General features: G+C 45.5%; 1 protein-coding gene across 1 annotated transcript in view; it reads right to left on the bottom strand.

Annotated features, from left to right (window-relative positions):
• COX15 (cytochrome c oxidase 15) overlaps positions 1–24,962 on the bottom strand; it is an 84,214-nt gene that overhangs the window by 10,392 nt on the left and 48,860 nt on the right. The window contains exons 4-7 of the mRNA XM_087398484.1: positions 22,167–22,392; positions 21,788–22,033; positions 3,822–3,932; positions 3,055–3,186 (exon numbers count right to left, since the gene is read on the bottom strand). Of these exons, the coding sequence (XP_087254610.1) occupies positions 3,055–3,186; positions 3,822–3,932; positions 21,788–22,033; positions 22,167–22,392 (715 nt within the window). The remainder of the gene's footprint in view (positions 1–3,054; positions 3,187–3,821; positions 3,933–21,787; positions 22,034–22,166; positions 22,393–24,962) is intronic.

Here is a 24,962-nt window from a genome sequence, read left to right as displayed (position 1 = left end):
GAGAAGCACCATCTATGTGATCATGGTGGTTAACACATCGCGTGCAACGTGACCCAAAAGTTATCATGTCAAGTTTGTCGACGCCTCAAGTGCTAACATTTATTGTATCTATAGCAGCCCATCAATGATACATTTACCGACGAATTGTCACAAATGCAAACTTTACCTCCAGCTAATCTTTGTCATTTACTTCAAAAAGCCCCAAGCATTAGGCACAAATTGGGACTGCCCTTCATTTGCTACTTAAGTTAACAATATCTAGCATATAGATTTAGATAAAAGCAAAAGTGAAATATTTTGAATTTTACACTTTCTCTAGTCCTGATTTTTATTTGCGTGTTTTGACCATGCAAACCTATCATGCACTACAAGAAAGCTTTTAATGAAGCTGGCCAATAGTTGGATACAAAACAAAATGCATCCATGGCAACTTTTCAAGCTGATACTCTTGACCCGATAGAAAGGAACCAAGAAATTATTAATGACACATATGGTATCCCTTACAATGATTTCAACAAATTCAGCTTGAAACTAATAATTATAAAAGAAAATTGTGAATGTAGTTGAGTCAATTAGACATTAACTTCATCAATTAATAGAGTTTTTGAAACTAAAGCTAGGTTTGACATTCAAAAAATGTCCCTAACAATGCAAGCACCTAATACTATATCTATCTTGCCTCATGCTGAGGGCACCTTTGTCATGGCTAATCATGGTGGAGCTTATAAAGAGTCTATTAAACCACCATTGTTTAATGAGGGAGAGAGCGATAGCAATAAAGAAAATTTTCATCTAACATGGAAAGATTTCCATAGATTTAAATCTACCTCACGTGAGCTGCAAGTAACGTGCACTAATTTTTCTTTGGGTAGCAAAGCGTATAAATGATGGATGAACTTGCATGATAGTTATCATGTTTTTAGTGCCTAGTTTGCCCACCTCAGCAACTGCTCTTTGTTCGAAACCTGACAGCTGACTCCTTGCTGCCTGGCAGTGTAGGTCCCGAGCATATGTGCCCGTCATAGTGGACCATAGGGGTGCATGTGTGGTGTGTGAGTGTGAAAATGAAAAAGTTCTTCATACTTTGAGAAAGCTTTTCTCAAAGAGTTCCTTCCAATAAATAAGCAAGAAGAATGAAAAGAGATGTGGGATTCCTTGAGCATGGCCCATGGGAGTATCCCCATTGCATTAGTACATCGCCAAGTATTGTGAGGCCATTCTCATTGCATTTCATAAGATTAGGATATTCATATACGACCTTAAAGATGATTTTAATGTTAGATTATGTAGAAATGCCCCTAAAGCGTTCGAAGAGCATATTAGGTTTGCGCAAACTTATAATGATTTTTAATGCTTCCTTAAAATCTTTGCCTTTCCATCCTGGTGAATCTATAAAGGACCCTTTTAAAAGAAAGAAAACTTCTTCATCCACAGGTTTTCAAAAACTACAAAAGGACAATACGGGTGAGACGCTGCTATTACCTTCAGACCGATTAGAGAGGCTAGGGAGGACTCGCTATGCTTTAAATTTTCTAGTAGAGATCCTATACGTCCAAATTGTCCTCATCAATCCAAGGGTAAGCTGCCTATGAAACAAGTTCATAGTCTGCAATTGTTGCCAATCCGTCAAATAACTAAATAGAAGTACGCAGAAGTCTTCCATGAACGTGAGGCACATCTTATTATTTATCTTGTCATGTGGCAATCAACCTTTCACCCCCATAATCTAGTAAGGATGCATGAGGTACTTAATGGAAAGAGGATTAGAGTTATGGTGGATGATGCCACCCATCGCTCTGTGTTCATAATCCTCACGATCTTTGATATTTGGCTGACCTTGCCACCTTGATGGCTCAGCTGCACTTAGTCACTTGGACACCCAGTGTAACCTATGTGCTTGTGGCTAGCTGGGGTCAACATTTCACTTCAGCTCTAAAATGGATTGAGTCCTTGGGATCTTGCAATCAGAGGAGACGAAGGGGGGATGATTGGGACAAGTCAAGCTTCAAAACACTTTTTGGCATATAACTTATGCTATTTGAGCAATTTAAAGATTAACTTTAAATGATGTCAATGCTCTTGCTTAGTCTTACTGAAGATATAATAAAGGAAGACTCCTATAAATACTTACATACGGTCTGCGCATATTTTTCATCAAGATCATGAACATAGTAGGAATATTCATTAACCTAAAGAGCTTTACTCTTAATTGATAATAATGCTGTTGAGGTTTAAAACCCAGTCTTGTGTACACTATCAAGATGGATCCTAATTTGATGATACCAAGAACGTAAGCCAATTTTACTAAAACAGTTAGTTCCTTGCAACAAATCAAAGATCTTATATGTGTGGCAATAAATACATCTTTTGAATTATCACCTTATTCACAGCATGATAATCTTCCTAAGCTACTTAGACAATTGACGCTCTACTTCCTCCTCTTTTGTTTTACTCAAAGGTAAGGTACATTGGCAATAAGAGCAATTCCTAGCACTAACTCTACTTAAGATCTATATTCCTCTCTAAAGATAAAACATCAGGAAGCTTTTCATATAACAACAATTGAATCTTTTCATTTTTCTTTCAACTGGAAGGAATTCTCATAGATGTCATGCTTACCTTCTCTCTTCTAAAAAGTAATGGAGTTGTTTAAACAGCCCCCGTGTAGGGTATGGCCTAATCCATAGAGCCATTCCCTACCTAGGACTAGGTGCAGGATTTGGAAATTAAGAGTATGTGAGTTCTTTTGTAGAGTTGTCTCTGAGGTATTCGTACACGGTTGTTAGACACATTAGGACAAGAAATGTTAGACAAACTTTAGACACAGATGCCTTAATTATCTTAGAGGTAAGATACTTAAGACAATTATTCAACAATATTTTAGTAAGTGCGGAACTTTTTCAAATGAGAGTGCTACTTGGAGATTTGAAAGCACAATCAAATAGTAGTTTCCTAATATCGTTACCGAGGACATGCACAAACTATACAACCATGCTAGAAGACCTCTATCATGTGATTTGCTTGCCAAAAAAAAAAAGTAAGATTATGTCATACCTGAAGGATAGACATACCAAACGTGGTGTTAACCAATGTCTGAATCCGGGGATCCAAAACTGATCTACGGGCCACAAGCCACATTGCTGCAATGGCTATCAATGTTGTTGTAGCAAGCACACGATGGTCAAACTGGTTCATCAACACAAGCATTAACACATAAACATGGATGTAAAACATGAAAATTTGAAATAAAGACATGATCACCATAGGCAAGTACTAAGAAATTACAACGTTGGTGGTTCAAGCCCCTCTGGTTTTGAATGCAGACACCACAGCAAAAGTGCAGATGTGGATGAAATAACATTTTTGGGCATTTTTTTTCAAAGTATCCTTTAAGAAAAGGTTATCACTGTAGCATAGTAGTATGCCCCTTTTTAAAGAAAAATAATCATGAGAAAAAGCCTTCAAAGGGCCTACATCAAATCCATTTCTTTTCTCTATCAACTACCTCCAGTAAAACTTCTCTGGTTCCTAGGATGTCAGGACACTGAGGCCTGTACCTTTCTGTTAATGTAAGGCCGATATCCACCTCAGCCCTAAGAATATTTTTTAAGGGAAACAGATATTCCCTTGTTTCAAAATCTCTTTACACCAGGCATGCTGTTAGAGATTAAATCACATTAAGTAGAGGGAAGGAAAACCAGATTCTCAAGGACTTGGATATTAACTTCCATAAGCTTCTGCAAGCACCTTCCATTCTGAAGACTTCAACTTAATTACTTAAGAATGAACCCAAGAGAAACAGACAGTAGCAAAGGATGTACCTGTACAGTGGCAGTGTTCTCAAAAAAATTCCTTATCAATGGCTGCAATGCAAAAAGCCCCTCAGGTATCCAATGCTCCCCCATCTTTGGAAATGTATTAAATGCGTGTCCCTGGCAATAGACATAGACAGTGCTACTTTAAGCAGAAGACATCGACGATAGCCCAGCTAGAGACAGAGATAAGATAACACATGAAGATATGGAATACGGAAAGAGCATTCAATATAGAATCAGCAAAGTCTTTACAAACAATAAAATTCCCAATTTTTCAGTGAGAAAATGCCAAAGGTAGAGGAGAGCTGCCAGACACTGAAGATTTGCATAACCATAAGACTCAAGTGAACTTGTGAAAAAAATCTGTGAAATGATTAAGCAAATAGTTCAACACAATCTCTACTAAAGGATTACATATGGGAACCCACTGTCTGACCTCTACATAGTCCCCCGGTCACCAATTCTACCAATAATTGCCATTAACTTATGATCTACATGTCTTGTAGCATGAGATAGTGCATGTGTTGTGAGAGAAAGACAAATTTCTACAAGACGTTCCGAAGACCAAATGGCCCATGCGACAAAGTACGTTAGAATTAGTCATCTCAGAGTGAGGGCTTCTATGTGAGTGTCCCTGCCCTGGAAAGGAGTAGTTTACTCAGTTAGTTTGGGGGATGTCTACCAAGGCATTAAGCCAGGGTTAGCGGTAGTTTACAGGGCTATTATGAGCCTGTTTCAGGATGGAGTTGTGCCAGCTGGCTGGGGCTAACCAGGCCAGCATTTGGCTGACCAAGGCCGGGTCAGACAGCTGACTACAGTCAGGTCAGCCAACCTGACATGGGTTCGGTCAAGCCAACCCACCACCTCACTGGGTCGGCTGTCTGCAGCCCCTACCCCCACACTATAGATATGGCATTCAGCCCTTTCTTCACTGTACTTGTTTAGGAATCCTCTAGCAGTCCTTTGCACACTGTTTAGCCTGCTGATTGGCAAGTTTGGGTTACAGTCTTTGTCTACTTCAGTCATCTACTACTGGCGCAGTCCTTTTTTTTGCAAAAAGAGACTTCTATTAAGTATTAAAGAAACACCATTAGAGCAAGCTCCATACGGGATACATCATGCAATGCACGAAAAGCTCAAGAGCCAAAATTCTTTCGTTTCACGGTTGGTAATGTCAGGAGGTTTCAGCTGAACAGTAGGGGTTGGATTCCCTCAGAGCCCCCCATTGGGAAAGCTTCTTCATCACCGCAGACTTGCGTAGAAATTTCTGGAGGAGACTCTGGAAATCCCTAAGAAATAGAAAGATCACTCTTTCTTTTGGCTTTCTATTCATGGAGGGATTGCAGTGAACCTGTGGAGATCACAATTTGGGGCTGATCCCACTTGTCCTCGATGCCATTCTGCAGAGGAGTCAGTGCGACATTGCCTTTGGGACTGCAGTCAGGCGAGGACTGTTTGGAAAGGGGTTGCTCGCATACTCAGCATCTTTTACACTTCCCCTTTCTTCATGACGTGGGGCTCAGTCGCATGGTTATCTCTTACCGGGCCCAGGTGTTTTATGAGGGTGAGCCTTCTTCTTGGGCACTCTCGGTCCGCCGGCACGTGATAGAGCCCTGCTCTCTACAGGATGTGCCACTTACTCCCTTCAGAGCTTCTCATGTTTCAATGGACATCTCTTGGGAGATTTTGGCTTGCATTTCCTCTTGGCACATTTGGAGAGCCAGATGTACTGAGGCCTTGGATGGCACCCAGATACACCCATTACAGGTGTTCACGGGTATTTGGTCTGACACGGTTCACACTTTGATAGCCATATGGGCTAGCATGCAGGGCCCTTCATGGGCAGCCTCTTCTAGAAGGACTATATTTCTTCGAGTTTGGAGAGGTTCTCCCTTTTTCTCGGAGGTTTCTACCAGATTGAGATGGCACTATCAGCCTCAATCCCCCTCTCTCGGTGCCCATGATCTATCCATTCCTTATCTCTTGGGTCCCACTGCAAACACCTGATAGGTGCACCTCCATATAACCACAACCTCCAGGATCCCAAGGCCAAGAGCAGAGGGTCGGGGTCTAAGTACCACTGCAAGCCCGCTCCAAGGTCCACAAAACCAACAATCCTGAGAGGCTGAAAGGCAACCTCAAGAAGAATGCCATCCTTGGATGTCGAAAGTAAACCTCCATCCCCAACATCAAAGACTAGTGCGTCTTTCCCGAGACCTCGGAGAGCGATCACCTGTAAAGGAACTGATGTCCTCGAAAAAGCCCCCATCCAAGTGGTGGAAGTAATAGGCAGCTCAACTGTCCATTCCACCGGGATGGCTGCATCTATCTGCTGAATCCTGCGTGCTACCCCTCTGAGGTGACTCACGGACTGCAGTCTCTGATCCACAGGTAGCCTGATAAAAGATTTCCAAGTGCCTATTGTGTAGGTGGGGCCTCTCTCCCATTTAGACCACTGCATGTAATGGGAAGTGCCCAGTGGTCTGGCGTGCTCGTCAAGAATACTATCATTCCAAATGATCGGCTGCCTATCAATCTCTTCGACGGTAGAAGGTGGAATCCTTTGAAGAGTGTTCCTGAAGCTCCCCCAAGCTTTCAGGATGGCAGTCATGAGAGGAGAGGCAGGAGATCTAAGAGGGGCTGATGTGAAAATCCATCGAGGGCTGTCCACCCGGTGTGCAAGCCTGAATGCGTCCAAAAAAGAAATCCTTCCAAGGTTCCTGCCCAGGCATGAGTCCCCTCACCACCACCTTACAAAGCAAAGCCCTACACTGCAAGTCCGGGTCAATGACATAAGGCCCCCTTCACATGTAGGGAGAATAATAGTCTCCCAGGACACCCTTGCTGCAACATCTGTTGTGCCATCAAGTCCACTCCATAAAAAATTCCTGACTGGTCTGGTGAGCTGAGTGATGCAATCCCTAGACCGGCACCAACAAGAACACACGAACCAGGAGGTGGCCAAGAGAACCTGGTTCACTACCATAACTCTAGATGCAAGGTCGAGTTTGGCAGAGCTCCAGAAAAGGATCTTTTTCCTTATACTTTCTAGTACTGGGGCAAACTGCTGTGCTGGAGAGATGTCCGATCCTACCTGGCATCCCAAATACCTGATAGGAACACCCCTCTGAATCCAAGAAAAACCAATGTCAACTCCCCAACCTGGAGTGTCCTCATCACTTATCCAAAAGCCAAAGGATTTATGCCAGTTAATGTGTGCCCCTGCAGCTGAGCAAAAAATGTCCAAGGCTGTCCGGAAAGAATCAAGTGACTGCAAGGAGGCCTGAATAAAAATAGCAGTGTCAGCAGCCAACTCACAGTCAAAGAGCTCCTGCTCCTGTCTCAAGGGCAGTCTCAACCCAAAAAGCTCAGCCTGAGATCTAAGGAAGATACTCAAAGCTTCTGCCACAAAAAGAAAGAGGAAGGGGGCTAAAGGGCATCCCTGACGAACTGATCTGGAAATCTGAAACCTGTCACCCCTTACCCCTCCAATCAAAACCTGACTGTGGGCTGATCTATAAAGGGAGGCCACCCCTCTGATCCAAGCATCTGAAAATCCAAACCGTAGAAGAGTGCCCTCAAGAAAACCCCAATCTGCTCTGTCATAGGCTTTCTCGAAGTCCAAGAGTAAAACTGCTAGCCTCTGTCCACTCTGCATAGCCCACTCTGTGGCTTCCCAAAAGGAAAAGATATTATAAAAAATGCTCCTGCCATGCACAAAGCCTGTCTGAGTATCGTGGATGAGATCTAGAAGAAGGGACTGTAGTCGGATGCTGATCGCCTTGGCAAGGATTTTGTAAAGAGTGCCCAAAAGAGTGATGGGTCTCCAATGGGATACGAAATTCCTGTTGCCACCTTTCGGGATAAGGTGAATGAGTCCCTCGGTCAGTGAGTTAGGCATCTCGCCCGAGTCCCAAATGCCCTGCAGGGCTGAAGTAATATGATCACCTATCATATCCCAAAAGGCTATAAAAATAGAGGGAGTAAGACCATCAGAACCAGGGCACTTGCCCTTATGAAGGGAAGAAAGAGCAGTCTTGAATTCTGTGTTGGTAAAGCGTGCATCAAGTGAGCATAACATCTCTCGAGTGACCAACACAGGTAAACTCTGCCAAACTTCATCTCTAGCCACCTCTTTGGCCTGTGAGTTTGGATCTGCGGAAAGAAGGGAGGTATAAAAATCTTGTCACTAAATGCATGACGGTCTCCGGATGGGACTGCAAAACGCCGTCAGAGTCAATAAGCTGCCTGACACTCTCTCTACTATGTCTGGGGCCAAGTGGAGAGAAAAAGTGTTTATTGACTCTCCCTCCCATCTGTATCCAAAAGGACTCCCGTGCATGGAAGGCATACTCTGCTCTCTGATCAAGCAAGGTCTGCAAGTGAGCCCTTGCCGCAGCAAGGCGCTCCTGTATCCAAGCATCTGAAGGTCGTTTCTGCTCCTCCCTCTGAAGGGCTACCAACTGCCGATGGATACCAATCTCTCGCCTGAGTACCTCACCACACCGAGCACTAGCAACTGAGTGATAGAAGTCGCTGATACTATCAAGTGCTGTGGCCACATGTGAAGAACCGGCCACCCCCCCCTCCATATGAGAAACCCAGATCTCCAACACTGCCTCTGTGAGAGTCTCATCCGTGTATAAGGCGTCTGGGATCCTGATACTGTGACACCGTCCTCTCAGATGAGGCTCTGAAATGGACAAAATTACCGGAAAATGGTCTGAAGTGGAAACACCGAGTGCAATGCAAATTGTCCCCCCTCTATCAAGAACCCAGTCACCCACATAGAATCTATCAATCCGAGCATGGATAGGCATCTGCACCCTATGGTTCGACCATGAAAACAAATGTGACTGAGACTGAACAAGAAATGCATCATCTGACCAAACATCTCTGCCACTGAACCTGAACAAGAAGGCATCCCAGGCTGCTCTCTCAAGGGAGTGGATACCACCTTCTCTACCCCCTTTCTTATCCGAAGGTGCCTCAACCATGTTGAAGTCACCTCCAATAATCCATGAATCCGCAATGTCAGCCCACGAGAGCAACTCTTTCCAAAACAAAACACGGTCCCCTCTGTTGTTCGGAGCATAAAGGTTGAGGAAACCAACCTTACGTCCATCAATCAGAAGTAAAACCCACTGGGCCCTGGAGGAGGTTATGGTACCGTGTCCAATGACCAGAGGGAGAACAGAGTCTGAAACTGAAATGCATGTACCTCCTCTGGTTCCCAAGGCATGAAGCCAAAAAGTCCGGCCTGAGAGCAGCTTACCTGACTTGGAGCAATCTCTGAAATCCAGTTTATGTTCCTGAAGAAAAAGAATGTCTAGGGAACCACATGAAACACCTGGCTGGAGCTGATTCCTGATCAGCTGTCTCCAACGGCGATGAGGGATGCCGCCCAATCCCTGTATATTCCAACTGACTATCCTCATCGGTGGGAGGAAGTGGGTTGGAATGTCATCCTGCTTCAATATGTATCCACTTGCTTGGTACTATTTCTTTTTGTTTTTCAATAGTATGCTTATTAAGAAATGAAATGTTTTCCTTCTGTTCAGTTACGGACAATGGGGACTAGGTCTAGCATTTGAGGGTGGACCCCCTTGCTTGGGGTTATGGGCATTAGTGACCCACAAGAGTGATGGCCTCTCTTTGAGAGGGACATCTAGAAACCACACCCCACCTGAGTACCCAAACATGGGACCAATCAAATGCACAGATTGCATACCGACCTAGGAACCATTCAAGAGAATGTTCCCTGAGCTTTGGGTGTGGGCCTGGCAGCATGCCAAGAGTAATGGAGATACAAGATAAGACGACAAACAAATGAGCTCAGTATGGCCCAATTATGACCTTAGAGTACGTCAATAGATAGTCTAAGCTGTTAGGAACCCGTGTGTGCGATCAAAATTAAATTCTGACAACTTTGAAATTTTAGGGTTTTTGGGAGTGACGTGGCAGCTGACACGTGGCAGACTGCCACTTGGAATCTGAGCTGGCAGGTCAGTCCACCTGTCCCACACATGTGGCAGCATGCATGGCAAGTGGCAGGGCATGCAGGCCAAGTGTTTGGCCCCAAATCTGGTAGATTTGGGGCAGGTTGTGGGCTGTCCTCTTTGGGACTGCAGCCCACCAAAAATCTGGGACAAGTGTCCACCTTCCACTCTAGGCCTAGGAGGGGGGCTGAGCCTATAAAAGAAGGCCTCTCCCCTTCATTTCCATACATGAAAATTTCGTCACTTTTCTTCTCCCTCCTTTTAGATGATGCAGCAGAACCTCTCCAGCTCCTTGGGTGCAGCCAGCTTCTCCCCAGGCCATTCTCTCACCTCAGCAGCACTTTCTCTCTCTACAACAGCACATTCTCTCTCTACAGTTTCAGCCCCTCCTCTCCAGAAATCTGCCCCCTCTCAGCTCTTCTGGAACAGCAGCAGCATCCTCTCTCCTTCACTTAGCCTGGAGCAGCCACAGCCCTTTTCTCTCTCCTGCTGCAGTCTTTCTCTCTCTACTGCAGAATTTCTCTCTCTACTGTTCCAGCCCATTTCCCTTGCAGAAATCTGCCTTTCTGTGCACCTCTGGAACAGCAGCAGCTCCTCACTTACATCTCCTCCCTTGGGATCAGCATAGGCACTCTCTCTCTACAGCTATCACTCCATAAAAGCTTTCTCTCTCTAGCCTACAGGCTGTTTTTCTAAGCTGTTCTCATTCCAGCCCCATTTCCACACTCTCCTCACCCAAGGTAGCTTCAGAGGCATCAAGGACTTCATCTACAAAAGGGCCAAGTCACGAAGGGAGCCTGTATTGTCAAGTTTATCTCATTTACAGCACTATTTCATGTTGTTTCTACTATCTTTCTAGAAACTAGTGTTTGTCTCTAATGTTGGATGTAAGTGGTGATTGTTGCAGGCTTTTCCTTGTGGATTGGGCAAGCCAAGAGCTGAAACCTGAGCTTGGAGTCCTCCTTTTTGTTGTCTACCTTGTACATATGCTCTTGAGTCTTGTATCTAGGTCCTAGGTTTTCACTGAGTTCATCAGTTTGGAAGGTGCATTGCACCTTGGTCTTGTATCTCCATTTTCAAGATTAAAGTGAGCCTGGATAAGGGGGGGGCCCCGTCTTGGCCCCTCAATCATATTGCATTCTCCAATGATGTCACTTTGTGTTTAAGCTGTATAAGTCTTAATTCCAGCTTAATTGCAAACTCGTAAGTTCAAGTATATGTGTTTGGCAACTCGCAATCATCTCATTCAAATGCCTCTGCAAAATCCGTTGTTTGAATTGATAGAAAGCACCGAGTAGTTTACATTGGTATCAGAGCTTAGGCAGTCGTCCTGTACTCTGTGCTTTCTCTTGTTGAGTCTCTCCTTCATTGAGTTATCTTGTCATCATGGCAGCCAATGGACCTGACCCTCCTCCTAACCTGCATGAGTTGAGTGCTCTCTTGGCAAACATTGCTCAACAGGTTCAAGTGCTGGAAAGCAGCCAAGCAGGAACTCATGACATAGGGCCCCAATCCCAAGGAAGAGGCCGTGCGGACAACACCAACTCCAACAAGGAGGGAAGATCATCCTCTTCTTCCCCTCCTCGAGGTAGACGGCGTCATCGGAGTCCATCTCCTTCGAGACGTCCACGGAGACGAAGGTATGCAAAGCATAAGGTACCTCTTGGAGATAAGCTCTTCAAGTTTACCGAGTACAAGGGAGAGGACAAGCCCGAGGTCTTGCTGGCCTGGATCCGAGACCTCGAGTATTTCTTTGAGGGAGACGAGTACGAAGACAAGGCGAAGATCCGGTTTGCCGTCCTACACATGCAAGACCGTGCTTCACTCTGGTGGGCAGCTATGGTCAACACTGGACAGCAAGCCCACACCTGGAAGCACTTCAAGAAGAACTTGATGAGGCACTTCCTGCCTAAGGAGTTTAAGAGAGATACAATGGTGCAGTGGGACATCCTCCGCCAACGCCAAGAAGAGAAAGTCAGTGAGTATGTTGATCGTTTTTGGGATACTTTGTTAAAAGTTCAAGCATTCAGTAGGAAGGATAAAAAAGAGCAGCAAAGGAAGTTCTTTGCTGGCCTACGGTATATCGTTCAGCATGAGGTGGACATTGCCACTCCTACTTCTCTCGAAGACACCATCAACATCGCCTTGAAGGTGGAGAAGAAACAATCTTTCTCCAACAAGCGGAATGGCAGCAACAACAAGCGGAAGTCCCAGGGAACCTCTTCCAAGGAACAAAAGGGTAAGGAGACAGCAAAGGACGCACCAAAAGAGCAAAAGTCAGCCAGCCAGCCTCCTTCGAAGAAAGCAGCCCGCACTTTCAGCTCATTGTCTCCACAACAGAAGCAAAAGTATTACTCCGAAGGGCGGTGTTTCAAGTGTGGCGATCGAGGCCACAACTTCTACGAATGCCCTCAAGCTGCCAAAAACAATAGCAACAAAGAAGCAGCCCTCAAAAAGCCAGTTTTGGTAGTCAACAAGGTGGACGCACCTCCGGAAAAGGGAGCTGTAAACGACACCCATAGTTTGTTGAAAACATGGGGTCAGGTAAAGGATCAATCCGCTTTGTTTTCGTTCGATACTGGAGCTACTCACAACTTTATTTCTCATGAGATGGCACAGAACTTGGGGATAGCCCCAGAGGATAAAGGAGAAGCCTTGGAGGCAACTGCAGCCTTCAAGAACCAAGAAGAGAAGGTGTACCCCATCATCGGCAAGCTTCGGGTACACATCCAGGGGTACTTGGATCATCTACCCTTCATGGTGGCACCACTTCAAGGATCAGATGTAATTCTCGGCATGCCCTGGCATAAGCAAGTCAACCCCCGAATCGATTATGTGAAGAATATTCTAACCCTCCAACATAAGGGTAGAGATGTGAGCATTACAGCGGGAGTTTCAGGAAACACCATTCCTATGGTAAGTCATGCACGATCTCCCAATTTGCTTAAGAAAGGAGTATGTTCTTTTCTAATGTTTGTACGCGATAAGCAACCAAGTGCAGAAAAGTCAGATCCTCTCACAAAAGAAAGATTAGATTTCCTGCAGGAATTCTCTAGTTGCTTCTCTCAGGAACTTCCTAGTCACCTCCCTCCTGAGAGACCAGAGGATCACAAAATTGACATAGTTCCAGGGTCTTCACCTCCAAATAGACCCCCATATAGAGTTAGTCAATCTCAACAAGATGAAATCTTCAAGCAAGTCCAAGAACTCTTGGACAAGGGATTGATCCAACCCAGTAGTTCTTCTTTTTGCTCTCCTGTCTTACTAGTCCAAAAGAAGGATAAAACCTTCAGGATGTGCATAGACTATAGAGCCTTAAACAAACAGACGGTTAAGAATCGTTTCCCAATTCCTCGTATAGACGATATCTTTGATCATTTAGGAGGATTTGAAATTTTCAGCCGCATAGATCTTAAGAGTGGCTACCATCAGGTACGAGTTGTACCTGAGGACATTCATAAAACAGCCTTCCGAACCACATTTGGGCTGTATGAATATATGGTAATGCCATTTGGCCTTACTAATGCCCCAGCCACGTTCAATCGACTGATGGAACGGTTGTTCAGGAACTATAGACAGTTCACTGCCGTCTTCTTTGATGACATCCTCATTTTCAGCAAGAATGAGGAAGAGCATAAGGAACATCTAAAGATTGTATTTCAAATCTTAGCTGAAAATGCTCTTTACATCAATGAGAAGAAAAGTGAGTTCTTTCTTCCTGAGATTCACTATCTTGGTCACATTATCTCACGAGAAGGTGTCCGTATGGACCCAGCCAAGATACAGACAATTGTAGAGTGGCCTGACTTGAAGAATGCCCATGAGGTAAGGTCTTTTCTAGGCCTATGCTCATATTACCGAAGGTTTATTTGGCATTTTGCTGAACTTGCAGCCCCTCTACATGATCTCACTAAGAAAAATCTAAAGTTCAAATGGACCCAAAAAGAAAAGGACTCTTTTAATGCTCTAAAGCATGCCCTGACTACAGCTCCTATACTTATCATTCCTGACTTAAGGAAACCATTCCTAGTAGCAGCTGATGCCAGTGGCGATTGCCTTGGGGCTTCTCTTACCCAGGATGGTCATGCTGTGGCCTTTGAAAGCCGACGACTAAGAGATGCTGAACTTCATTATGATATCTATGAAAAAGAACTCTTAGCTGTAATTCATGCTCTCAAACTTTGGAAACATTATCTTTTAGGGATAGATTTTCTTGTAAAAACTGATCATGAAAGTCTTAAATATTTTCTAACTCAACCTCTGATCAGAGAGAGACATATGAAATGGTCTACCTTTCTGCAATCATTTCATTTTCAGATACAATATACTCCTGGAAAAGAGAATGTAGTGGCTGATGCCCTTTCTCGTAGACCACGGCTTCACCATATTTCAGTTCCCTATCATGATGAGCTAACAGCCCTCAAAGAATTCTATGAGGGAGATGCTGATTTTGCTCAGCCATGGGCACATTTGAAAGATGGAGGCACCCATCATGCCTACCACATCAGGGATGGCTATTTATTCATGGAGAACAAACTATGTATCACAAAGCAGCTTAGATCTAAAGTGATGGAGGAAAGCCATAACCCACCCTATGCTGGTCATAGGGGTATTGTGGCCACCTTTTCAGCCATGGATAAATTTTTCTACTGGCCTAACATGAAAAAGGACACTGCTGCCTACATTTTAGCTTGTCTCGCATGTCAAAAAGCTAAGTATGAGAGAGGAAAACCCAAGGGTTTACTTCAGCCCCTACCCATTCCTGAGAGACCATGGGAACACATCACCATGGACTTCATTACAGGAATTCCCAGGACCAATCAAAATCATGACATGATTTGGGTGATAGTAGATCGATTCAGCAAGCAAGCCCACTTCATTCCTTGCAGAAAGAATCTCAAGGCACCTGAAGCTGCCCATTTATTTATTAGACACATCTTTAGACACCACGGCATGCCCAAGTCTAGAGACTCAAAGTTCACTAGTAACTTCTGGCAGGCTTTGTTTGAGAACCTTGGAACTCTTCTCAGTTTCTCCTTAGCTTTTCATCCTCAAACGGATGGCCAAACTGAAGTTACGAATAGTACACTCTTGGATTTGCTGAAATTTTATGTGCATGACCAGCAAACCTTTTGGGAGAAATTCCTTCCTCTTGTGGAGTTTGCTTATAACAACACAATTCATTCCTCCACTGGAAAAGCTCCTTTCGAAATTGTATATGGTAGATCTTTACCAACTCCACTCATGCAAACAAAAGAGAAAATCTTTGCCGCTGATCAATTCGTGGAGGATTATGACTCTGCTTATGCCACGGTTCGAGCAGCCATTCAAAAGGCACAGGAGAAACAAAGAGCAGCTGCAAATAAAAGACGGAGGGCGTTTGCAGTGAAAGAAGGCCAATGGGTCTTATTGAAATTTGAGAAAGCCCGGTTCAAAACCAAAGTGGGCAAAAAGCGCATCTACTTCAAGCTATCCTTTCGATATTATGGTCCTTTTCAGGTGTTGCAGGTAATAAATGATGTCTCGGTCCGATTGAGACTTCCAGAGCATTGGAAGATCCACAATGTCTTCCACGTAAGCTTGGTGAAACCCTTCATTGGGGAACCACCTCAAGAGCCCACACTGGACGATGCACCTGAAGTAGAGGACACTGAGATCTTGTTGATCCCAGAGCAAATTATTTTGCATAACTTCACTACAGGACGTCGAGGCACGACTCGCAAAATGTATCTTTTGAAGTTCAGAGGGCTCCCATCCACCGATGCCCAATGGGTAGACAGAGCTACATTTCAGGAGTGTCCTGAAATCCTGGATGCTTATGAGGAAGCATTTCAGTTGCGGACAACCGAATGAAAGACGGAGGGAATGTCATCCTGCTTCAACATGTATCCACTTGCTTGGTACTATTTCTTTTTGTTTTTCAATAGTATGCTTATTAAGAAATGAAATGTTTTCCTTCTGTTCAGTTACGGACAATGGGGACTAGGTCTAGCATTTGAGGGTGGACCCCCTTGCTTGGGGTTATGGGCATTAGTGACCCACAAGAGTGATGGCCTCTCTTTGAGAGGGACATCTAGAAACCACACCCCACCTGAGTACCCAAACATGGGACCAATCAAATGCACAGATTGCATACCGACCTAGGAACCATTCAAGAGAATGTTCCCTGAGCTTTGGGTGTGGGCCTGGCAGCATGCCAAGAGTAATGGAGATACAAGATAAGACGACAAACAAATGAGCTCAGTATGGCTCAATTATGACCTTAGAGTACGTCAATAGATAGTCTAAGCTGTTAGGAACCCGTGTGTGCGATCAGAATTAAATTCTGACAACTTTGAAATTTTAGGGTTTTTGGGAGTGACGTGGCAGCTGACACGTGGCAGACTGCCACTTGGAATCTGAGCTGGCAGGTCAGTCCACCTGTCCCACACATGTGGCAGCATGCATGGCAAGTGGCACGGCATGCAGGCCAAGTGTTTGGCCCCAAATCTGGTAGATTTGGGGCAGGTTGTGGGCTGTCTTCTTTGGGACTGCAGCCCACCAAAAATTTGGGACAAGTGTCCACCTTCCACTCTAGGCCTAGGAGGGGGGCTGAGCCTATAAAAGAAGGCCTCTCCCCTTCATTTCCATACATGAAAATTTCGTCACTTTTCTTCTCCCTCCTTTTAGATGATGCAGCAGAACCTCTCCAGCTCCTTGGGTGCAGCCAGCTTCTCCCCAGGCCATTCTCTCACCTCAGCAGCACTTTCTCTCTCTACAACAGCACATTCTCTCTCTACAGTTCCAGCCCCTCCTCTCCAAAAATCTGCCCCCTCTCAGCTCTTCTGGAACAGCAGCAGCATCCTCTCTCCTTCACTTAGCCTGGAGCAGCCACAGCCCTTTTCTCTCTCCTGCTGCAGTCTTTCTCTCTCTACTGCAGAATTTCTCTCTCTACTGTTCCAGCCCATTTCCCTTGCAGAAATCTGCCTTTCTGTGCACCTCTGGAACAGCAGCAGCTCCTCACTTACATCTCCTCCCTTGGGATCAGCATAGGCACTCTCTCTCTACAGCTATCACTCCATAAAAGCTTTCTCTCTCTAGCCTACAGGCTGTTTTTCTAAGCTGTTCTCATTCCAGCCCCATTTCCACACTCTCCTCACCCAAGGTAGCTTCAGAGGCATCAAGGACTTCATCTACAAAAGGGCCAAGTCACGAAGGGAGCCTGTATTGTCAAGTTTATCTCATTTACAGCACTATTTCATGTTGTTTCTACTATCTTTCTAGAAACTAGTGTTTGTCTCTAATGTTGGATGTAAGTGGTGATTGTTGCAGGCTTCTTCCTTGTGGATTGGGCAAGCCAAGAGCTGAAACCTGAGCTTGGAGTCCTCCTTTTTGTTGTCTACCTTGTACATATGCTCTTGAGTCTTGTATCTAGGTCCTAGGTTTTCACTGAGTTCATCAGTTTGGAAGGTGCATTGCACCTTGGTCTTGTATCTCCATTTTCAAGATTAAAGTGAGCCTGGATAAGGGGGGGGCCCCGTCTTGGCCCCTCAATCATATTGCATTCTCCAATGATGTCACTTTGTGTTTAAGCTGTATAAGTCTTAATTCCAGCTTAATTGCAAACTCGTAAGTTCAAGTATATGTGTTTGGCAACTCGCAATCATCTCATTCAAATGCCTCTGCAAAATCCGTTGTTTGAATTGATAGAAAGCACCGAGTAGTTTACATGGAATACCTTACCCGACCTGGTGGCAGAAACAAAAGCCTCTACCGGAGCAGATCTCCTGCCATACACACGAGGTCCGAGGGGAGGAAAGTCCACAAGTGAGAGAGAAGGATCTCTCAACAGGAAAGCCGATAACTGGCTCTCCAAAAGTAGAGGGTACAAAATCATCATCTGGGAGGCTAGAGAGGTCCTCCAAAGCGGAAAAAGAGTTCCGCTGAGCCAGTCCTGGGGAGGGGGTACGAAGAATTCCTACCGAAGCTGGAAGAGAATGTAAAACCCCCTTCCCTCTGTCCAAAGAGGGAGGCACCTGTACTGGATCCTGATCAAAAAGTGATGCAGACGAGGTGCCAACAATCTGCGCTGCTGAGGAAGGTACAGCCTGATCCAAGGGTGGAGTCGAACAAGGCTCCTGAACAGTAGTCTCCTCCTAAGGCTCCAAGGGGATAGCCTCCGAAGAGGTGGAGGAGTGAGCTAGAGTAGAGGGCCTAGCCGCGACCGGAACCCACCGTGAGCCAGAGGTGGCGCAGGGTGCCGAAGGGACTCGAGTAGCCCTAGGAGAGGGGGGAGCCCGTGTCTGAGGCCGTGTCTGTGGAGCGGTATGTCCTGCTCCAGCTCTCTGTCGTGAGCTAGTACGAGCTGGTTGCTTTGTGGGCCTCTTTTTCTTCTTTGGGCAATCTCTGGCGAAGTGCCTCGAGGATCTACAAATCCTGCACTAGTCCTGCCAACCTGCAACCTCAAATCTCTGGCGGAAGAAAGACCCATCGGGTCGCTGTAGCATGATGTGGTCATCTGAAATATTGGGGTCCTGGACAATGACCCTAACCTTGGGAACCCCGTCCATCCTGACCGCCTCAGTAGTCGAAGAGGGCTCGCCAGGGAGAGGGGGGATCTCTGCCACCACACCAAACCTCTCGCCAATAACTGAAAGAAGCCGGTGATAAACTGAGGGAAGACCAGGGAACCTGATGAAAACAGAAACTCCCTGCTTGTCCTCTTCAACTGGGTCAAATCCCAGTTGGAAAGGAAACAAGAAGATCCTCCTGTAGCCTAGAAGTAGAAACCCGGCCTGTAGCAGGTCTCTCGTGACGTCCGGGGAATCTAGGCACACTTGAAAGAAACCCCGTCCCAACAAACGAACATCCTTGAGGTGGGGGACGAGGTCCTGAGGAAGCGCCGACAGCATCCAATCTCTAGCTTGTAACCAGGAGGGGTGTGAGCCATGAATGCGTGCGAAGAGAGTCGTGGAACACTCATGTTCGAAATCCTTTTGCAACTGCTGTAGCTCGTCTTTTGAAAAAGTGACAGTTCTCGCGGCCGGTGTGAGCGGAGACGGATTGACTGAATGGGAACCCATTCGTCAATCGAGGTGTGTTGGCCGACTCAAACACAAAAATAAAAACTCCGTCCGCTTTCCTGAATCCCAGGAGACCCCTATAGGAGAATAGGGGTAATCCAAAAGAAGGAGAGGGTGATGAAGAAGGGAGGAGGGAAGAGGAGGGGAAGATAGGGGAGAGGAGGAGTGGAGGAGAAGGGGAGAAGAGGAGAAGAGGAGAGGGGAAGGAGAGGGGAGGAGAGGCTGCTGCGGGGGGAAAGCAGCAGCAGGAGCGGGGGGAGAGCAGCAGGCTGCAGCGGGGGGAGAGCAGCAGCGGGTGTGGGAGGGGAGCAGCGGGCTGCAGTGCAGGGAAGCAGCAGGCACGGGGGGCGGGGGGGGGGGGGGGAGGCTGCAGCGCGGGGGAAGGGGCAGTGTGGGGGAGAGGGCAGGTAGTAGGGGCAGCGAGGAGGGGAGGGAGGGGGCAAGCAGCAGGGAGCGGGGAGAGAGGCAGCAGGGAGCGGGGAGAGGAGCAGCAGCAGGAGGGAAGGGAGGGGGCAGCGAGGGGGGGAGCAGGAGGAGCAGCAGGGAGCGAGGAGAGCAGTGAGGAGGGGAGCAGGAGGAGCGGAGAGCAGCAGCAGTTGACCTACCTGGAGTTGTACTAGCGCAGTCCTTACCTGGAGTTGTACACCATTTCTGGTGTTTTTTCTCAGCAGTCAATGTAGAGTTTTCCTTGACATCTCCTGCACATTTCCATCTGTCTCTATTCGCATCTCCTTGCAGTTTCAGATCACTTGTTCTGCTCGCATTTCCGCTGCACTTTCACATGGGATCATGGTATCAGAGCAGCAGGTCGTCTAAAAGCTTGGACCTGGAGAGCGTGTGAGGCGTGGACAGTTCAGAGTTTGTTGCTCTTCAGAGATTGCCATTGGCAGGCATTTGAGACATGGACAGTTCGGAATTCCAGGCTGACTAATCATGTAAAGTCTGATCCAAGCAAGCGTTTGGGGCTGACAGCTTGCTCCTGGAAGGCATGGACAGTTTGGGTGCAAGTAAAGCAGTTGAAGAAGGTGATCTTAAGGCGTGGCCCTGTCCGAGATGTAGGTGAGTAAACTATTGCAGCCATGGACAGCAAGAGATTTGGAACTTCTTGTAGAAGGCGTCGTAGCAGCTCTTCTCTCTTCCTACATTTCCTTCCAGCCTCTCTTCTCGTCTTGCCCAACAACCCTATCTCTGCTTCCTTCCCCCGCCCCCTCCCTTTCACAAGAGCTCCTCTGAGATGGCTAGTCTGTTGGAGATGGTTGAGAAGCAAGTCAAAATCCCAGTTCTTCCCACATTTCCTATTGACCACCAGTTGAAAGGAAACTTTTTCTTAGCCCCTTATAGGGTGTTTTTTCATGCTTGCATCCGTATCTCTGTATTGAGCTTGCTCTCACGGGGGTTTTTCATACTTAATAGAAGTCCTTTCTTCTGGGAAAAAAAACAAGCAACAACTATGGGGTTTAGAAAATTATAATTGGCATTCTTGAGCAGACAATGACATTGGCCTAGTTATGGGATCAGGTAGATGCTCGTGTACGCTCTTTCATTTTTTTAATCATACTCCTCATGTAATCTACCACATCAAGCACATGACGCTGGCAAAGGGGTTTTGGGAACATTTGGCATCCCTCTACAACAGGGTCTCCCCAATGAAGAGTGTTTCCCTCGAAGTCCAGATGCGAGTGTTGAGCCCCGCAAAGTTAGCAACCATACAAGAGCATATCAACAAGTTGCAGGCACTTCAACAGGAGGAATTAAGGAGATTTCCTCATAGGACATGGCCATCACGCTGTTGTCCCATCTATCCTCCCAGTATTCAGCATTTTACTCCTCTCTCATCACCAATGGGCGGTTGAACACTCTCACGTGAGAGGAGATTGTGCCTACGGTTCTGTGTATGTGTGTCTTGAAATCTGTGGTAGCTCTTTAACATGAGCATGGCGTGGAGTAGAAGCTTGGTTGTTTCCACTCCTACGGGAGATGATTTGTAAATGAGCAATAAGCACAGTAGGGACGCAATCTTGCAAGAGAGGTTGGAATATCTTGCAATGTATCTCAGCTATTGTTACACATCGTGAGAGAGACTGCTAGTATTCTTTGCACCAATTAAACAAAAGCTAGCTAGCCATGCCTTGATTGCCTAGGTGCCCCTCAGTCCTCCAAGTGCCTCATCTTTCTAAAAGAATTAGTGAAGATATGAGGCTGCCTCGAGCACTAGGCATTATATGCCTTCTTCACTATACTACTTACTTCTATGTGGGATACATACTTGCGGTCCTTGGCCACGTGTCTCCACAAGGATGAGGGGCATTAAACAACCACACTAGTTGCAACAAAGGGATGAGGAGCTAACAAGACACAATAATTACCCAATCAACAAAATAATAAAGAATGCCCAGTAATCTACACATATGACACACAGTGGAGTAGTTTTAAAAGTTGCTCAAGAATATTGATCAAAGCAACCAAAAAAATCTTTTAGAGAACCTCAAGCTACCATTTTACAAAAAAATTACTCACAATCACAGCATACAGAGAAAGAAAGAGAAGCAAAGAAAATTGAAAAATCAGCAAAAAGATGAGGAAGTACATGGGGGGGCAGGAGGGCAGCCCAAACTGGCAGGCAGCTTTGACATAAGCTTTAGATAAGCTACAAAGTGTAGTCACCTCTCAAAATGTGCAAACAAAGGAACAAACATTGCCATCTGATAGCTCACACACTAACCTAGATGCTATCTCAAGAAAAGGTTATTTGTGTATGTGCAGTAGGGATTCCAAACCATCAAATTAACCATGCATGCTACACTTCAAACAAAGCTAACATTTGTGTCTGTGCAGTAGGGATTCTGAAGGTCACAAACTATGAAATAAAAACATGCCTGCAAACAAGGCTAATATTTGAATTGGTTCTTACAGCATCATTTCCAGCCACAAATGCACCTGAGGCAGCAGTCAGACCGATGAGGGCAGTAACTGGCAGTACAACACCCCGAAGTCTAGCATTACTCCTCACCCAGTCCATGTTCCTACTTTGAGGTTCTGGTATCAGAGCTGATAAAGCTGTCCACAAGAGTGCCGAATAGATGACGAACGCAGACATTAGATGACCAGCCAAACGGTATGGACTCACTTTTGGTTGTACATACTCTGATTCAGGTTCCTGTAGATATTAAACTCGTTCTTGTTAATCATAAGATGGGAAAAAAGGGGTTAGGGACATTTTTAGACAATTCATGTGGTTTTAAATCTGAACAACATGTGTGTTAACGAACAAAAAGTAAACTTTTTCTCACCTCAAGACCACTTTTTACCATCCACCAGCCTACAAGCCCTTGCCCAGCCCCCATAGCAAGAAGTGATAAAAGCCTTAGACAAAGTCGTTTGGTGATAAAGCCTTTCCATAGAAAATAAATGAAAGGGCCGGCAAAAAAGATCCCTAATCCTCTGCCCCACATGCGATGAGCATATTCCATCCAATAAATAAACTTGAAATCATCCACGCTCATGCCTTTGTTCACCCTGCAGCACAAGTTGAACTAAATAAGGTCACATGAGAAAAACGACCATGAAATATTTACGGTCTTCGAGTTAAGATGCTGAAGTGGGGAGGGGAAACACTAAGAGAGAAGTTCACAATCATAATGACCAAATAATAGAGGAATGGTTACTACAAGTATCGCAGATCAACAGTATTGTACCCATTTCCAAAGCAAGAGACAAAAGGCATGCATGCGACTAAACCAAAACTAGCCACACTAAATGGTATTTAATGAGGAGAGGACCCCATCCAAGACAGTTTCAGACTAAAGCATTTGACAGTAGATCACCTAATCACAAAAGAGCTGCAACAGAGGAGCTAAGGGAAAGAACAATGCCTTATACTGCCGTTTTGTGGATTTCCAGAAAGCCTTTCACCTTATGTTAGGAAAAAAGCTCTAGGAGGGCTAACAAAGCTGTATGTCCCCGCTATCACTAACAGAGAAAGCTCTTCAGATATACAAAGAAGCCTTGGCCGTAAGACCTAAAATGCAGCGAGAAGATAATTATCAATAGTAATATTGGGGTCAAAACAAGGCTGCACCCGCTGCCCAACTCTCTTTGGTAGGTACATTGATGACAGCTGAGAAGGATCCCAATATGTCGGTTATGATCTTCTTTAAATACTAGTGGTGCTCTTTGCAAAGGACAGCAAAGCAAAGACACTTAAATGCCTGGATAAGGCAACACAGCCAAGTAGGAGTCAAATATATCGGTTAAATCTCCTTTTATTGCTATAAGCAGATTGATGTGTCTTCTTTGCAAAGGACAGAAGTGGCCAGCTGCCAGCAAAGCAATAAACTAAAATTATGATCACTGGGACACGTTAAACAAGACTCCTTACGTTTGAAGGAAGAAAGTAGAGGGAAAGTCATCATACAAATATTTGGGGCTAGAGCTTGAGGACAACCATAAAAGCAATGCATCTGGAAGAAGTGTACACGGAGGGACAAAAGCTCTTTTCACCTTCCAAACAAATGTAGAAAAACACGTTTGCAGGATTGAATAAGCTGTACTCAGCACTAGTACAGGAAACAAGCCCTTATTGCCACAAAGTTTATCACAACCTTTGTCACTAACACAGGTCATGGATAAGTATTATCCACAAAGATATTAAGCTTTTGGAATGCAAATTTATGCAGTCCTTTTGACAGGGTTTATCTACAGTTTTGGGCACTAAACTCACCCCTAGAACGGCCTATAAATGACAGAGCGAAAAAGGTGGGAGCTTGTTGATGGCTTTTCTGGTTGTGATTGCAGAAAGCATTTTACCATTTGAATTAGCACATGTAAAGCTCTATATGGCTGCAAGGTTAAAAAGCCATGCATCTTAAAAATGGCATCTGCAAGAATCCAGCAAGCTAAAAAATGATCAGGCGATAAATGAAGGCTCTTTTAGAGCCTCTGAAAGGATTTCTACACCAGGATGACGAGCATGCGGAAAAGCATTGGAGACGCATAAAGTATAAGAAAAAGTACATGCCCGTCATATGTGATCAAGCTCCTTGGGTCTATAGCTCAACTCTAGAACCCAAGCTTGAAGCAGCATCTCTCCCCTCTTTCCTTTCACTTAGAATCTAGTATCATAAACATATCCCAGCCCAGACCTTGACTGGAGCTGCTTGTCTTATCGACAGTTGAGACAACCCTTGATTTTCCTTGCACCACTTCCATATCAAAGCATTTGGGTGTGCTCCTAAAGGGGCAAGTGTTAATAAAAAGAGCCAGCCCTCAATCAGTTCCTCAAGCAAATCAATAACTGTCAAAATGATTACCATCAATCAGCCTATCAACCAAATCAGGCAAATTTGTGCAGTCTTAAAATTCCAAACCTGGTCAAGCAAGCTTTTCAGCTTCGGTTGTTCCCTTAGTACCTTGCTCCATAATGCATTTTGTACGACGAGAATCAAATCATGTACCTTTGGCACAGCTTCATCTTTGATTTCATGTTGCATCTCTGTTCTCAAAGTGGCAAGGTGGCAAGTGACAAACAGGTGACAAGGTGGGCAACATACACCAGGTATATGTATAAGGAGGCTTGGTGTTCACGTACATTTGCAAGGTGACAAGGAGGCTTGGTGTGCACACAAATACGTGACACTGAGGCTTAGTATGCACCTCCCTCTAGAAATCAACCCATGCCTCTCCCCTTGCGGTACAATCATTCGGCCCTCTGTCAAGGCTCGTCACAGCCATCGTCCCCATCCCTTCCCTAGTTCTTCGCAGCCCGTCCTCACTTCCATCACCTTTCTTCCCCTCATGACGTCTTCTAATCCTCTCATCACCCTCCCCTACAGCTTCCTTCTCCCCATCACCACTCTCTCTTTCACCTCCTTCCAAATCGTTGCCTCCCTTCCCTCTTACCTCCCTTCCCTCCCCTCCCCTCCCCTCCCTTCCTGCGTCGCACCCTTACCCCATCTCTCCTTGCAAACCAGCATCATATTGTGTTGTACTCTTCACTTCAGCTTCCTCTTCCTTCTACGTACCCATTCTTCCCTCTAGTAAAGGGGGGTTACAATAGCAAGTAGTGGATACTTTTGTAACTGTAGGGA

This window comes from Dipteris shenzhenensis, chromosome 27 (genome assembly GCF_047967505.1).
Source record: "Dipteris shenzhenensis isolate YYH24624 ecotype China chromosome 27, Dip_SZ_1.0, whole genome shotgun sequence".
Classification (NCBI taxonomy): domain Eukaryota; kingdom Viridiplantae; phylum Streptophyta; class Polypodiopsida; order Gleicheniales; family Dipteridaceae; genus Dipteris; species Dipteris shenzhenensis.
This window is presented reverse-complemented; position numbering and strand designations above follow the sequence as displayed.